The 15,493-nt window shown below is 31.5% G+C and overlaps 1 protein-coding gene across 1 annotated transcript; it reads right to left on the reverse strand.

The window, feature by feature from the left end:
• Nucleotides 1–644: 644 nt before the first annotated feature.
• Nucleotides 645–1,507, reverse strand: LOC112016444 (zinc finger protein ZAT12). The gene has a single exon (XM_024049009.2). It carries the CDS (start codon nucleotides 1,375–1,377, stop codon nucleotides 811–813), a length of 567 nt encoding a protein of 188 aa, XP_023904777.1. The 5' UTR covers nucleotides 1,378–1,507; the 3' UTR covers nucleotides 645–810.
• Between the last annotated feature and the right edge of the window lie 13,986 nt (nucleotides 1,508–15,493).

The raw sequence follows: 15,493 nt of genomic DNA on the forward strand, positions 1-15,493 counted from the left end.
GAAATATTATATATATATATATATATATGTAAAACACATTGTCATATTTTAATTCAAAATTTTGAATTGACATTTTGATAGTATGAGATAATATCAAAGTATTAGCCCGAGAACGACACTGCACAATCTTTTTAGATCACATTGGACAGATTAAATTGAAATGAAAATGATATTTCAATTAGTTAAAGCAAGAAGTGATTGTTTTCTCTTCTTGAAGAAAACTATAGTCATACATTTTGTACTTAACTAATTTACTTAAATTTTTTTTATTATTATTGACCCACAGACCAACCAATCAAGCTTTTCTTTTATTTTCTAATTATTATTTTTATCATTGATCAAGTAGTTGTAATATTTTCTCATAAAAAAAAAAGGTATTTGTAATAATTCATAATATACCATATGATACATAGATGATAATTAACACTGAGAAATCAACCATTATTTGTTGTTATAGAATGATCCAAATATATTTTCTTGTAATAAAATTTCAGCACACTTCTAATATATTAGCACCTGGGTATTGCATCAAAGTATTACAATCGCTCTTGTGTGTGTTTTCTAGGGTAAATCACACTTGGCAGCCTTCCTTCTCTCTGTCTCAAATTTAAATATATATACTAATTTCTAAAAATTGGACTAAATTATATATGTAAATATAGATGTGTGATTATTCTGTATAAATTAACAAAGGTATAGATTGTAAACTACAGAATGCATAAAACATTGATCATTCCGTATCAAAAAAAAAGAAAAGAAAAAAAAAAGACATTGATCATGACTACATAATTAAGCTAGCTTAACTGATGATTACAAATAACAATCAACCATGGGTGCTGGCTTCAGCTTCAGAATCACCAAGTCATTCTCAAAAGGAGTCAAGTTCAGATCCAGACACAAGGCTCGTCGATTATTAATAGTAGACAAGCCTTGTGAGGAAGCGAAACTTAGAGGACTAGTCGCCGAGCCTTGTGAGGAAGTGAAACTTAGAGGACCTTGCATGTTTTCCGTAAGATTCAAAGGGACTTGGCTTTCATTCAAGGCTGCCCTATGCCTCCTCATGTGACCCCCCAAAGCCTGACCTATTGCAAACTCAAGGCCACAGACTGAGCACTCGTGTGTTTTGGGCTTGGGTGGTGAGCCTTGTGACTGGGAATCAAGGCTTCCATGCTCTCCTCCCATCAACCTCGGCTTCTTGTGGCTTGCCCGGTGACCACCCAGTGCTTGAAACGATGGGAATTGCCGGTTACATGTTTTGCATTCAAAAACACGGCTAGGAGAGTTGGAGAAAGCTTCAATTTCACTCCCACGAGAGAGTAGCATCAAGCAGTTTGCCACGGTTACACTATGATCAAACTCTCTCTCTCTCTTCATCATGGCTCAGAAAAAAAACACAAACTGGGTTTTTGGAGAAATCAAGTTACGTTTGAAAAGGTTTCAGGATTTTTGGTGTGAAAAATAAAAGTAGCTTTTGTTTGACACAAAGAACCGAATGAAACTTAACTAGTCTATGGGCAATTCATATTTATAGAGTTGGCTGGTTTTTTATTTTCAGTAAATTTTTGTTAGTTGAAGAGTGTGACTTTTTTTTTTATGAAGTTGACATTTCAGAATGACACTAATAACCTCGTTAATTGCATGATAAAACAAGGTGACTAATGGAGATTTTGGGGAACGAAGTAAAATATGGTGTGGATTGTGTGTGAACAAACTGACATATGTAAAAACGTAAGCATGAGCACAAGGCTGAGCTAATAATGAACGGAGAACAAGTCTCCAAGTGTTAAAGCCTCATGTGAGCATTTCCGAGAATCTTCAACTTCTAGAAGAATCCAAATCTCACTTGATTCCCAAGTATGAAAGAGGAAACACCCAGCCTAGTGCACAAGCAAGCAGCAACGTGAGTCAGCGAAGGGAAATTGTGCCAATTGTGGGCACGAGTCGCCAGACTTAATCCAAGAAACCAAGAGCCGCGTTCTCAACAAAAATCTGTACAAACCCATTAAATTCTTTATTATTAAAATGGTTGCTATGAATTAAATTCCTTTAAAAGGGACCCAAATTTTGTTGTATACTTCATCGTTAAGGATACGTTTTATCCTATTCCTAGAAATTTCAATTGGGAAATAATTTATCATGAACCAATTTCGAGGAAATAAATAAAACCATTTGTGAGTATTTTTCACACACACTCCGAATGTGTAATGAGGTTTTTTTTTTTTTTAATTTTTTTTTTATAGTTTAATGTAATTTTTCAATTTGAACTTATCTATTGTTAGTGAGATTATACAAGAATAAACTTTGAAGAAACTAAAATTTAATCATTGTGCATCTTTGGTGCAATGGTCACTCAATAAGTATAAATGCTTGTAGGATGTGGGAGCAAGAGTTAGAATTCAAGTCTCCTAGAGGGAGCTTCACATATAGATACACTTAGGTGGCGTTTGGTATGAGGGAATCCACATTACTTTTAGCATCCAAATTCCTAAGAATGTGATTCCTTGTAATCTTGATGCCTAGGAATGTAGCTATTCCTATATTTGGTTTCACTGAGAATCTTTTGAGATTCTTAGGAATGTGAGATGATGGTTTATTTCTAAGAATTTTAAATGAATAATTTATTTTTCTCATTCTATCTTTAAATTTGAATGTAAACAACCAAGTCCTTTAAAAAGAGTCAAAGTGGCATCCTCCAACCTGTGGTGGGATTAAAACAAATTATGATGGAGCTACCTTTGATGATTCGGGCGAAGTTGGGATTGGGGTGGTTGTAAGGTCAGATAGTGGTGAAGTGTTAGCAGCTCTCTCGGAGAAAATCACCCTACCATCTTCAGTAGTTGTGTTAGAGGCACTAGTAGCACGACAGACAGCTCAATTCGTGGTTGAACTTGGCTTACATCAACCTATTTTTGACGAGGATTCAGAATTGGTCTATAGGGCACTCACTTCTGATTCCTCTCCTCGATCCAGCATCGACCATATTATTAAAGACACATTGTCTATTGCGAGTTCCTTAAGAACTTATTTCTTCTCTCATTCTAGAAAGTGAGGCAACTCCGTTACTCATATCTTTGCTAGGAGAGAAGCTGGATCTTCTTTTCCTTTGTTAGTTTGGATGGAGGATGTTCCGCCAGACATTTTTCACTTTGTTTCAACTGACATTCCTTAGTCTATTTTTTAAATAAAAGATCGATCTTGTTTCTCAAAAAAAAAAAAAAAAAAGGTCTTCCTCTAAATAAATAATGAAAAACAAAATATAAACTATTAATTATGAGAAATTCATTAAAACTGTAATCTAACATTTTAAAATGACAAGTACAATATAAAAATAATTATTTAAATTCTCAAATACTTTATTCTTGATAATAATTTTTAAAAGAGCTTAATCCATAACAAAACAACCTGACAATGTTTAGGTCTATAAGACAAGAGAAAATATATTGATAATTTGTTTTATATTTTATCTTAATTACTTAAATGATAAGGAAAAATGGTTAAAATAGTCAATTTATAAAAAATATAATTCCCTTTAACCTTGAGAATCTAGATACCCACATGTTTTAAAGGGAATTCACATTCCTACTAAGAGGGTTTAAAGGGGGAATACAAATTCCCCTAACATTTGATTCCCTAGTGTGATTTGCAACCAAATATGAGAATCTTTAAACATTCCTAGGAATCCTAAAACATTATATTGTTCTAAACGCGCCACACTAGATTATGCTAGAGTAGAATTTCTATCTTGTAGAAAAAAAATTTTTTTTTTAAAAAAACTAAAATTTAGGATTTGAAATGGAGTAAATTGTTGGTTTAGTGTTTGCTAGTTTTTAGGGGAAAAAAATAATATATTCACAACATTTTCACAACATTTTTACAACAAATCTTAAGTGGCAGGTTATTACTGGTTGTTATTGTTGGAGCAAAAAAGTAATTTTAGTGTTAGGTTCAAATTTGAACTAATAACAACTAACCACATACGATTTGTTATGAAAATTTTATAGACATAGTACCTCTCGAAAAAAATATTGTATCAAACATGTTTGAAATATATTTAAATAGAGAATGCTAATTTTTAGGAAAAAATTTTCTCTAGTAATTTTTTTTTTTTTTTAATTTTGTTGAATTATAATTTTAACCCAATTTTTTTTTTTTAAAGAATAAAGATTATCTAATTAGATTATGGGTATTTTTATAATTTTTAGGAAAAAATTTTCTCTAGTAATTTTTTTTTTTTTTAATTTTGTTGAATTATAATTTTAACCCAATTTTTTTTTTTTAAAGAATAAAGATTATCTAATTAGATTATGGGTATTTTTGATATTTTCTGAAATCATAACTAACTTTTTGCTCTTAATATACAAATATAAAGATTCTAATTATCAAATTTAAAAAAAAAAGTTTGTTAATTTATTTTTTAGAGGTTAAATTTGAATAATCAATAACCAACGCATGGAAAATCATATAATAGCACCCAAAAAAGAAAAAAAAAACGATTGCTAAGTGGTGGGGTTTTGTGCTAATTTCTAAACCTTGACTAAATCTTGGAAATCTTAATCCCATGGTGCCTTTCAAATCCTCTAGAGATTTAAAATAAAATAAAAAAAGACTATCAATTTTTCATGTTTTTCACGCAGCAGGTTGTGAAATGTTATTATCTTTCTATTAATTGCAAGTAGTTTTGTTTTTGTGGAGGGAACACACACACACTCACTCCTGTTCTCTTTCTGCAGGTGGTGAGTCATTTTTTTGATAGGAAACACACACACACTCCACGTTTTCGCCCATAATTTTGATGTTGAATTTTATGTAAACTTGAGTTGGAAAGTTTGGCGTACCGTGTAGACTGTTCTAGTTCCGTGTCTTACAATCTTAGGGCATTAATATTGCTTGCCTAATTCTATCTGTGTCATCCTCATGACGTGGACTATCGATGTTAGCCATACATAGCCAAATCCATATGGGTCCTAAGTAACTGTCAAAGAACAACTTGTAGATTTGCACTACAAACAATTGGTTTATCTCTTTAAGAAAGAAAAACAAACAAATCAGCAGTCTTTAATGGAGTTGCTATCGTGGGTTGTTAGATAATTTCTGTGAAAGTGAAGAGAATGACTTTGCTTCATCAAGTTGGAAATGGGTGCCTTTGGAACTTGGATTCTTTGTATATAGTATATAAATGGTGCTATTCAACTAATTCACTTCGAGGTTGTTCAACAAAGACTGATACTACTGTATGTTAATGTACGTATGTGTCAGTCAACCATTGTTAAGTTGTGGAACTTTCATTGCACCAACTTCTTTGTTTCCAAACATGACTCCATAAGAAACCTCAATAAAGTTTATCACTTATCCACAAATATATAATTTTCTTCTTCTATGTCCAAGGAAAAAAAAAGGAAGATTCTTTGAGATTTTTTTATTTAAATAAATTTGAAATAGCTTTAAATTTGACTTCCTTAAGAAACCTCAACAAAGTTTATCACTTATCCACAAATATGTAATTTTCTTCTGCCATGTCCAAGGAAAAAAAAGGAAGATTCTTTGAGATTTTTTTCTTTAAATTAGTTTGAAATATTGTAGCATCTTCTACCTAAAGAAAAGTAGTTGGATTTTGAGAGATGAGAAATGCTGTGTCTGCAACATTTTTACAATATTTTCATAACAAATTTTATGTAACAGGTTGTTATGAGTTATTATTGGTGGGGTAGAAAAGTAATTTTAGTAATAAGTTCAAATTAGAAACAATAACAACTAACCACTTATAATTTGTTGTACGTAACATATCTCTTTGAAAGATAGATGATCTGTATACTCCTTATCCGAATAGTACTTCCCCTGCGTCCTATCACTCAATGTTAATTGGAACTAGCATTGGTCTTATACTTATACATGTATATTAAATGGTTTACTTGTTTGATAAGAATGCTTATATAGTTGTATTATACAAGTATCATATATATAAATTAAATTAAAAATTTCATTTATACAATAGAAATCAAACAATAAAATACTGAAATTATATTTTGTTTCCATCAACAACAACTATGTCCATATTTTTCGTTAAGTGCTACATAAAGTTGTCGTGGATGTTTAATTTGTTTAATAAAATAATGACACGTAATTTTCATTATGCCACATGGCATTATTTTATTGGACAAACAAAACATGCATGAAAAGTTTATATGGAAATTAGGGAAAAATATGGATGGAGGAGTTATTTGATGCAAATGAAATATAATTTCAAGAGGCAAAATACAAATTTTGAAACTCCAGGATATAAAATCCAAAAACCCACAAACTTTAAGGTGTAATTTATACTAATTTTACTATAATGAGTAGGGCTGTCCAGCACCCGCTCTGCCCGACAAACTCGACCGGCCTGACGATCTCTAACCCGATAACCGCACAATCTAAGCGGTGGTTTGGTCGACTACGAGTCGCCGGAGTGAAGACCCAATACGATCGGTTCGAGTCGCGGTTTAACTACCTGAGAAACCAAAGAACTCGACCCACTCGATGCCTATATCTCTTCCAGTCACAAATCTCGACTTCTGGTGAAAAACCAGTAAGTCTAAACTCAAACTCCGTTGAAATAATGAGATCTCAACTAGATCTCAACAAATATAGAGAGATCTCAAAGGATATGAAGGAATATTGGCTAGATCTATCTCTCTCTGGCGAGATTTCAGCCAAAATTCAGCGAGATTTCAACCCCCGATAGTGAACTCGAAACGGACTGATACGCACCCGATAACCGACAAGACCCGATTCGGCCGATCCGAAGCTCCACCCAGGACGGTTATGGGTTATGATTTCTCCAACCCGAGTGTGTCAGGTCGAGTCCAGGTTGGGCACTGACCCGACCCAGGCCAACCCGTGAACACCCCTAATAATGATCCATGTCCTTTGGCCTCTGCTATCCAAATAAAAAAAGACCCAAGTCCTCCTTTCATGTAAAATTAGTATTATGCTTGTTTGATTCATGGATTAATCAAAAACAATATGCAATCTAAGAAAATATTTAAATAATAAAATAAATAATAAAAATAAAATAACAATGGTGAAAACACAAGGTGTAATACCAATTTTTTACTAAAACCAAAACAAAAAAAAAAAAATTATAATAGGCATAAAATAGTTTGAATAAATAAAGTATGTTTTAAATTTCTTAAAATTTTAAATAATTGAGATTTATTAGAGTAGTGTGGGGCCAGAGAATTTGGCAACCCCGACCCATTTCATAATGAGTCCAAGGCCCACGCCGAGGAGGAAGAAATGTTCGAGGACAAACAAAGAAAGCCCAAAGTGCTGAGGAGCATAGCCGAGGATAATCCTGTCCTAGGTCAACCAATATTATAGAAGGGAAGAGCGGCACGCCACCTAAGGCAACCTCCTAGAGCATTCCAAAAGGAAGGACAAGTACAATGAACTAGTCATGGGAGCATGGTGGTGGAGCAATTCACGGAGAAACTGTCACCTTCGCATTAAATGCCCACAACTAATGTTCTGGCTCCATTGATGAAGAAATGACTCCTGAACAGTGCTACCTCGGTTATCGCAACTCACAGAATGCCAGAGAGGACGCCTGATAGGACAGGCACTCAAGTATAAGCTTGGATGATCAACGGGTGGAAGGTCAAGATCGTTTAAAGATGACTATATAAGAAGAGAAACCCACCGTAGAAAGGGGGCTGGAAAAAGGGAGAGAAATCATTATGGCGATCCCAAGAACTCCTGTAACCATTGTCACCCAACATATATACAGGAGTAGAGCTCCTCGGATTGTGCCAAGGACAAACTTCCTCTGATAAACATAGCTCATTTCTGTTTGATCAACATAAAAACCCATTTTAACTGTTACCCCTCACTAAAGCCTAGCTCTTTGGCCCGCTCTATACAAATTCATTGTATTGGGTTCATTGGGCCTAGATCCCATTCATTTTTGGGCTTAGTCTGAAAATCGAGACCCTACAAGTAGTATTTTAATTTTTTTTAAGAATTTGGTAATATATTTTTATTTAAAATAAAATATGTTAATAATTTTAAGAGATATACTATGTTCAAAACATTTTCAAAATAAATTCTAAATGACAGGCTGTTACTGATTGTTATTGTTCAGGCAAAAAAGCAATTCTAGTGGTAGGTTCAAATTTGAACTTATAACTTTCTCAAAAAAATAAATAAAACTAATAACAATTAAGCACCTATGATTTGTTGTGAAAATGTTGTAAAAATATTATGGACGTAGCACTAATACATACATACATACATACATACATATATATATATATATATAATTGAAACATCTGAAACTCTCACAATTTTCCACATCAGCACAATATTTAAATAAAATTATTATTTTATTTAAATAAAATTATTTTTGTTTAGTCTAAACTTAACAAGGAAATATATATATAATTGAAACATCTGAAACTCTCACAATTTTCCACATCAGCACAATATTTAAATAAAATTATTATTTTATTTAAATAAAATTATTTTTGTTTAGTCTAAACTTAACAAGGAATGAAACTCTATCTCTCTAACAAGTTTAACTTAGACACAAACTTATCATTTTTTTAAACAACCTACGTCAGCACAATATTTAAATAATATATATATATATATATAACCGAAACATCTGAAACTCTCACAATTTTCTACGATAGTACAATATTTGAATAAAATTATCATTTTATTTAAATAAAATTATTTTTGTTTAGTCCAAACTTAACAAAGAGTGAAACTGTATCTCTCTACTAAGTCCAACTTAAACTCAAACTCATTATCTTTTTTAAACAAACCACGTCAGTACAATATTTAAATAAAATTATCATTTTATTTAAATAAAATTATTTTTGTTTAGTCCAAATTTAATAAAAAGTGAAAGTCTATCTCTCTAACAAGTCCAACTTAAACTCAAACTCATCATTTTTTAAAAACAAAATTATTTTTATTTAATTCAAACTTAACAAGAAGTGAAATTCTATCTCTCTAAGTAGTCCAACTTGAACATAAACTCAAACGTTGATAATTTATCTCAAAATTTGCGAAATTAATCATGAACACTATAAAAGCAATGCAAACCCCAATATTTTTTAAAAAAAAGCCGAGTAGAGGTATGAACTCTTCTTATGTTATTTTCTTTTCCTCTACTTTGTTAAAAAAAAAAATTATTTTATGGCATTTCATGTATTTTTTAAAAAGTAATTTTCATACATGAACCACCAAACTCTCTTTAACCGTTTTTTAAAAGATAAAAAAACTTGCAATAATTGAAATTATTTTTTGAATGTAACCCATCTTGCTTTAATATTTCTCTAGTGTTTAGTCATATATATTTTGTTTTATTTCAATAATTTTTAAGCAGTGAATTATCTGATTCTTTAATATTTTTTGGTCTTTCAGAAGTTTTAATATCTAAATTTTTTAGTTATTTTTTTTAGTATTTGAAATTGTCTGACAAATTTTTTGTAAGCCATTGCACGTTCAAACAATAATTTTTTTATCAAATTGTAACACAAATTGAAGTCATACAATAACAAATCATGCAATGGTGTAGTTTTTTAATCAATTTAAGATTTTATAAAATTATTTTAGTCTACTTCACAAATAAGTAGGTTTCTGTGTATAGCACGGGTTAACGACTAATTAGTCATATAATGAAATTATATCACAACGTGTAAGACCTAACTTTTATTATTAAAAAAAGTTAGATTCTTAAAATAATATAATTTATTTTTAATTTTTAGAAATACTTGGTAGTAGACTTTTGATTGAAGTAATAATTTTAAAATTTTTTTAGAATTTTGGTAATAGAATTTTACTTTGAGCATCTGCGATACTTATTTTTAATTACGTGCTTATATTGCTCAACATGACATAAGATCATAAAAAAGGAGAGGGCCTCCGCTTAGTACAATCAAAGTGTGTAGATCCTATAGGATACCACTTTTATAGTATATATATATATATATATTGATATAATTCAACATTAGCTTATATAATATTTAATTTTATTGTAAATATTTTGTTGATAATTAATAACTGAATGACTACTTAATAAATAATTTCACAACTCGCATATAGTCATGGGTCTTATAGTTCCATATGAAATATTCTTTTAGATAGATTTTAGTTATAACTTATGTGAATTTCTAATATTTTTAATAAGTGGTGACTCATTGAAGACATGAATTGAAACGATAAAAAAGTTAATGGTTTTAATTGAAATCGTCTAAAAGTTAAGGTTTAGTTGGCGCAAGGAGCGTGTTACCACATGCCGTAGAGAAAAGATGGTTACTTGACGTAGCATTATTATAGCTTATAAGACCTAGCATTATTATTTTATTGTAAATACTTTGACAACAATTGCTAAATGATCGATTATCATATATTTTCACAACTCTCATGTAATGTATCAATTGAAAAAATTTAGTTACAGTACTTTAGGTGCTGTTTCTTAAGTTTCTTTCTTAAGATTCAACTGTGTGATTATTTAATTAAAAATACATTTCCATCTTATGAGAAAAAATCTACATAACAGAATCTTAAAAGGAGAACCTATGAAATAGCATTTAAATATTGTACCTAAGTCTTACTCTGTATCAAATGTCTTATAATTTATAAGAAATTATTCAAAAAAAAATATGTTTAATTATAGTTTATTTGAATTTTTTTTTTTAAGCTAATAATGATAATATATAGCATATGCTTTACATAGAGAACCTTTATATGTATATGGTGATAGGAATAAGTTACACTAGTGCAACTTTATGATTCTCAAGAAAAAAAAAAAGTGTAACTCTTTATGAATGTTATACCACTCAATAGATTTTAATTGAATTAAAATTTAAAAATCCTATTTTTGAATTGCACATTTTCATTATCTTTAACACGTGATGACGTGAATCAAATTTAGTATTAATCTTAATCAGATATTATTTATTATTTTGATAAATGAACTCATGTTTTGTGTATAATTTTAAAACAAAAAATTTAAAATTTAGGCATTTTATATATGAGATTTTTATTAATCTTTGATTATCTTAAAATGTTACTTTCATATAATTATAAGAAAAAAAAAATGTAATCTAATAGTAGTAAATTTGCCATAATACACATCTAATAAAAAAATTAAGAGGTGTAATATTTCCAAAAGTTGCACCTAGTCTACCTGGAATATATATATATGTATGCACATAAGTGTGTATATAAAAACACACATTTGAAATTTTATCAATATGTTTTATTTTGATTAGCCCATTCATAAATTTTGCAATTTTTAAATTTTTTTTTTTTTGAAGTTGTATAGTAATTTCCATACTCTCATTTAAGGTACAATGAACCCTATTTTACTTACCTATAAAACAATCCTCTTTTAAATTTTAACTCATTTGGAATTATTTAAGGTAGCATTTGGTATGGGGTAATGTTTTAGGATTTCTAGGAATGTTGAAAGATTCCTATGTTTGGTTGCAAATCACACAAACGAATTAGATGCCAAGAGTATCTAGATTCCCACATAACCCCCTTCTTTTAGGAATGTAGATTCTCTCTGAAATAGGTGGATATCCAGATTCCCAAGCTTAAAAAAATTACATTTTTTATAAATTGACAATTTTACCATTTTTCACATATCATTTAACCAATGGAGATAAAGCATACTTATTAAAAAAAATTGGAAATAAAACATAAAACAAATCATCAATATCTATTCCTTTATTTTTATCTCTCCCGCCACAACAATATAAATTCTAAATTAAAATAAAATATTTATATCTCCTATTTGGGACTGGTTATTTGCTAAAATAAAATAAAATATTTATTTTTATTAACAGAACATGATGTTGTGATTTTCATAAAGAACAAGAATTTAAATAGTTATTTTGTATTATACATGTCATTTTGAAATGTTAGACTATAATTTTAATAAATTTGTCTTAATTTATAGTAGTTTATATTTTGTTTGTTATTATTTATTTAGAGGAAGATTAAAAAAATTGATATTGGGTTTATAAATCTAATGATAGTATGAGAAAAATAAATAATTCATTTAAATTGCTATGGATAACCCAAACATAGGAACAATTACATTCTAAGGCATTCAGATTGCAAGACATCACATTCTAAGGAATTTAGATGATGGGGGTAATGTGGATTCCCCTGTACCAAACACAACCAAAAGGTATTTTGGTAGCTTTTTTATGACTTAATGGTGCGTTTGGGTGGTAGGATTTGGACATGCGGATTTGGATTTGAGTATTAAAATCCAAATATCTTGTTTGGATGCTTTGAAAAAGATTAAGGATTTAGATTTGATAAATCGATCAAAAATTTTAAACCTTTAAAATCCTTAGATTTGAAATGATACCTAAAATCAATGGATTTGAAATCATGACATTTCAAATATATTGATTTAGAACTCAAATTCTATTGGGTTACATGTGTGAGTGAAGTCTCACATTGAATAAAGATGAGAAGAATGAGTGGTTAATATAACATAATTGAGCACATACCTATTGAGCTTAGGCCTTTTGGATTTAAGTGTGTCTCTATATGTTATATTAATTATTCAAGGAAGCTTCCCAAGGTGTTTATATCCCCAATAAGTGGTATCAGAGCCCATGGTGGTGTGTGGCGAAAGTGGTGAGGTGTTCATGGTCCTTACCCAGTGGGGATAGAGAAAAGCCTAAATGACCCACACACAAAGATCCTAGAGAAAAAAAAAAAAAAAAAAAAAAGGCGCCTAACAAAGGAATATTGCTAATGGTGCTAAATAATGATGTGATGCGAGGTTCCCATGGACATGGACGTGCGGGGTTCCCATGGATATGCGTGTGGGGTTGACACGTGATTCCCATGGATGGCGTACGAGAGACCCATAGATGATGCGTTAATGAAGTGAAAAGCCCATTAGCCAAGGGGGAGTGAGTAGGCCTTGTTCATGGCCCACAGAGAGGTCTTGAAGCCTACAGAGTAGCAAAGACTCACACATGAGGGAGAGATTGTTGGGTTACACGTGTGAGTGAAGTCCCACATTGAATAAAGATGAGAAGAATGAGTGGTTAATATAACATAATTGAGCACATACCCATTGGGCTTAGGACTTTTGTGTTTAAGTGTGTCTCTATATGTTATATTAATTATTCAAAAAAACTCCCCAAGGTGTTTATCTCCCCAACAAGTGGTATTAGAGCCCATGGTAGTGTGGGGCAAAGGTGGAAAGGCTATCGAGGTTCCTTTCATAGTTGGAGTAGGAACGGGGTGTGTGTACTTGAAACCCTTTCGCAAATGGAGCAAGACAGGTCCCTTTCGCAGTTAGAGCAGGGATGGTATATTACACCAAGCAAGCCCATAAAGCTCACACAAACGATCTTGGAAAAAGCCCAACAAAGGAGTATTATTGCCAATGGTGGTAGACAATGATGAGGTGTGAGGTTCCCATGGACATGGACGTGCGGGGTTTCCATGGATGTGCGTGCGGGGTTGACACGTGATTCCCATTGATGGCGTACGAGAGACCCATGGATGACGTGCTGATGAAGTGAAAAGCCCATTAGGCAAGGGGGAGCGAGTAGGACTTATTCATGGCCCACAGAGAAGTCTTGAAGCCCACAGAATGACAGAGACTCACACGTGAGGGGGAGATTGTTGGGTTACACGTGTGAGTGAAGTCCCACATTGAATAAAGCTAAGAAGAATGAGTGGTTAATATAACATAATTGAGCATATACCCATTAGGCTTAGGTCTTTTGGGTTTAAGTGTGTCTTTATATGTTATATTAATTATTCAAGGAAGCTCTCCAAGGTGTTTATCTCTCCAACAAATTCAAATCCAACTTTGAGTTTCCAAAAAACAACTTAAAAATTAAGAAATGCAGAATGTGCTTTTATATTTGGTATATAGATACCGAAGACATATGAAAGATCAATAATATTGTGACTAATAAAAGCTTATGTAGAATGACTTGAATGAATATATATATATATATATATGAAATTTCAAACCTATGTCATCCGAAACACTTTTATTACTGAAATTAACTCTTCAACAAAAGCATAATTATATAAATTTTTTTGAGAATCAAGCATTATATAAATATACAATGCTTACTTTTTATTTTATTTAGTCAATTTAGAAATGTTAACTTTGATGGAGCACTCTTTGCAGAAGAAAACAAGGTTGGCCTTGGTATTATAATCCGTAATGATGACGAATTGGTTATGTCTGCTTTAACACAATAGATTCCACTACTTGCTTTGGTAGAGATGGTGGAAGTGCTAGCAGTGCGTCGAGCTCTTTGGTTTGCAAAGGAGTTGGGTTTTCGAAGATTGATAGTTGAAGGTGATTTAGAAGTCATTATTAACTCAATCAATTGTGGCAATATGACTCAATCTAAGTTTGGGCATAGCTTACAAGACATTACTTTTCTTTGTTCTTTTTTTAGTCATGTATCTTTTCGCCATATTAAGAGGCAAGGTAATTTTGTCGCTCACAGACTAGCTAGATGAGCTGTAACTAGTCCATTGAATGTTTAGATAGAGTCTATTTCTCCAGACACGATTGATGTTTACAATTTTGACATTCATTTTAGTACTTAATAATACTCCCCATTGATAGGGGTTTCTCAAAAAAAAAAGTCAATTCAGTAAATGCCCAACGCGATTAGCCCTTTTCTCCTTGTATGGGCTTATAGGGGATAATGGTCACTTACGTAAAGCTCAAAAGTGGGCCTATCAACGAAGTGGTCTTTACAAATAAGTTCATTAAATATATCATTCTGTCTCATATAATAAAAACTAGGCCTTTTGTTTTTTCTTTGGGCTTTGCTAAACCTCATCCCATGCTTTTGAGGTTAAGTTTTTCTTCCCTATTATGGCCCATTCTTTTGTTTTTAGTCCATAACAATGGGTTGTACTTCTCTTGCTATGGTTAGCCCATGTATAAACTTTTGGGAATACGCAGGCCCAAAATATGAGCAAAAACTCTAATGGCTTTTTCTATATCTTTCTTTCCTATTTATTGGGTCTAAGTTTATATTTTCGGTATGTAATTAATGCTCTGTTTATTTTTCTGAAAAACCTTATAATTTTTCACATTTTTTTATGTTTGGTAGCATAAAAAAATTTGATCAACAGAAAACTATTTTTAGTTAACAGAAAAACTTAACAAAAATAAGACTCATTTTTTATAGGTTGTTTTCCACGCAAAGAAGTTGAAAAACAAACTCTCTTTCACGTGACGCATAATTACTCCTGTAAATATTATCTTTTACTTACTGCGGGAAACAATTTTTATTTTCACGCCTTCAAAGCAAAGAAGTCGATATCGTACCGGTACCGGCCGTACCGGCCGATACGTACCGTACCGGTTGCATTCTGGTATCGAAACATTAACGTTTCGTACCGGTTTAAATACCGGGCGTACCGGCCATACCGGCCAATTTCGGGCAATACCGACCGGTACAGAAAAAAGGTTTTTTTTTTTTTT

Source organism: Quercus suber, unplaced genomic scaffold (genome assembly GCF_002906115.3).
Source record: "Quercus suber isolate HL8 unplaced genomic scaffold, Cork oak 2.0 scaffold_433, whole genome shotgun sequence".
In the NCBI taxonomy this organism is placed as follows: domain Eukaryota; kingdom Viridiplantae; phylum Streptophyta; class Magnoliopsida; order Fagales; family Fagaceae; genus Quercus; species Quercus suber.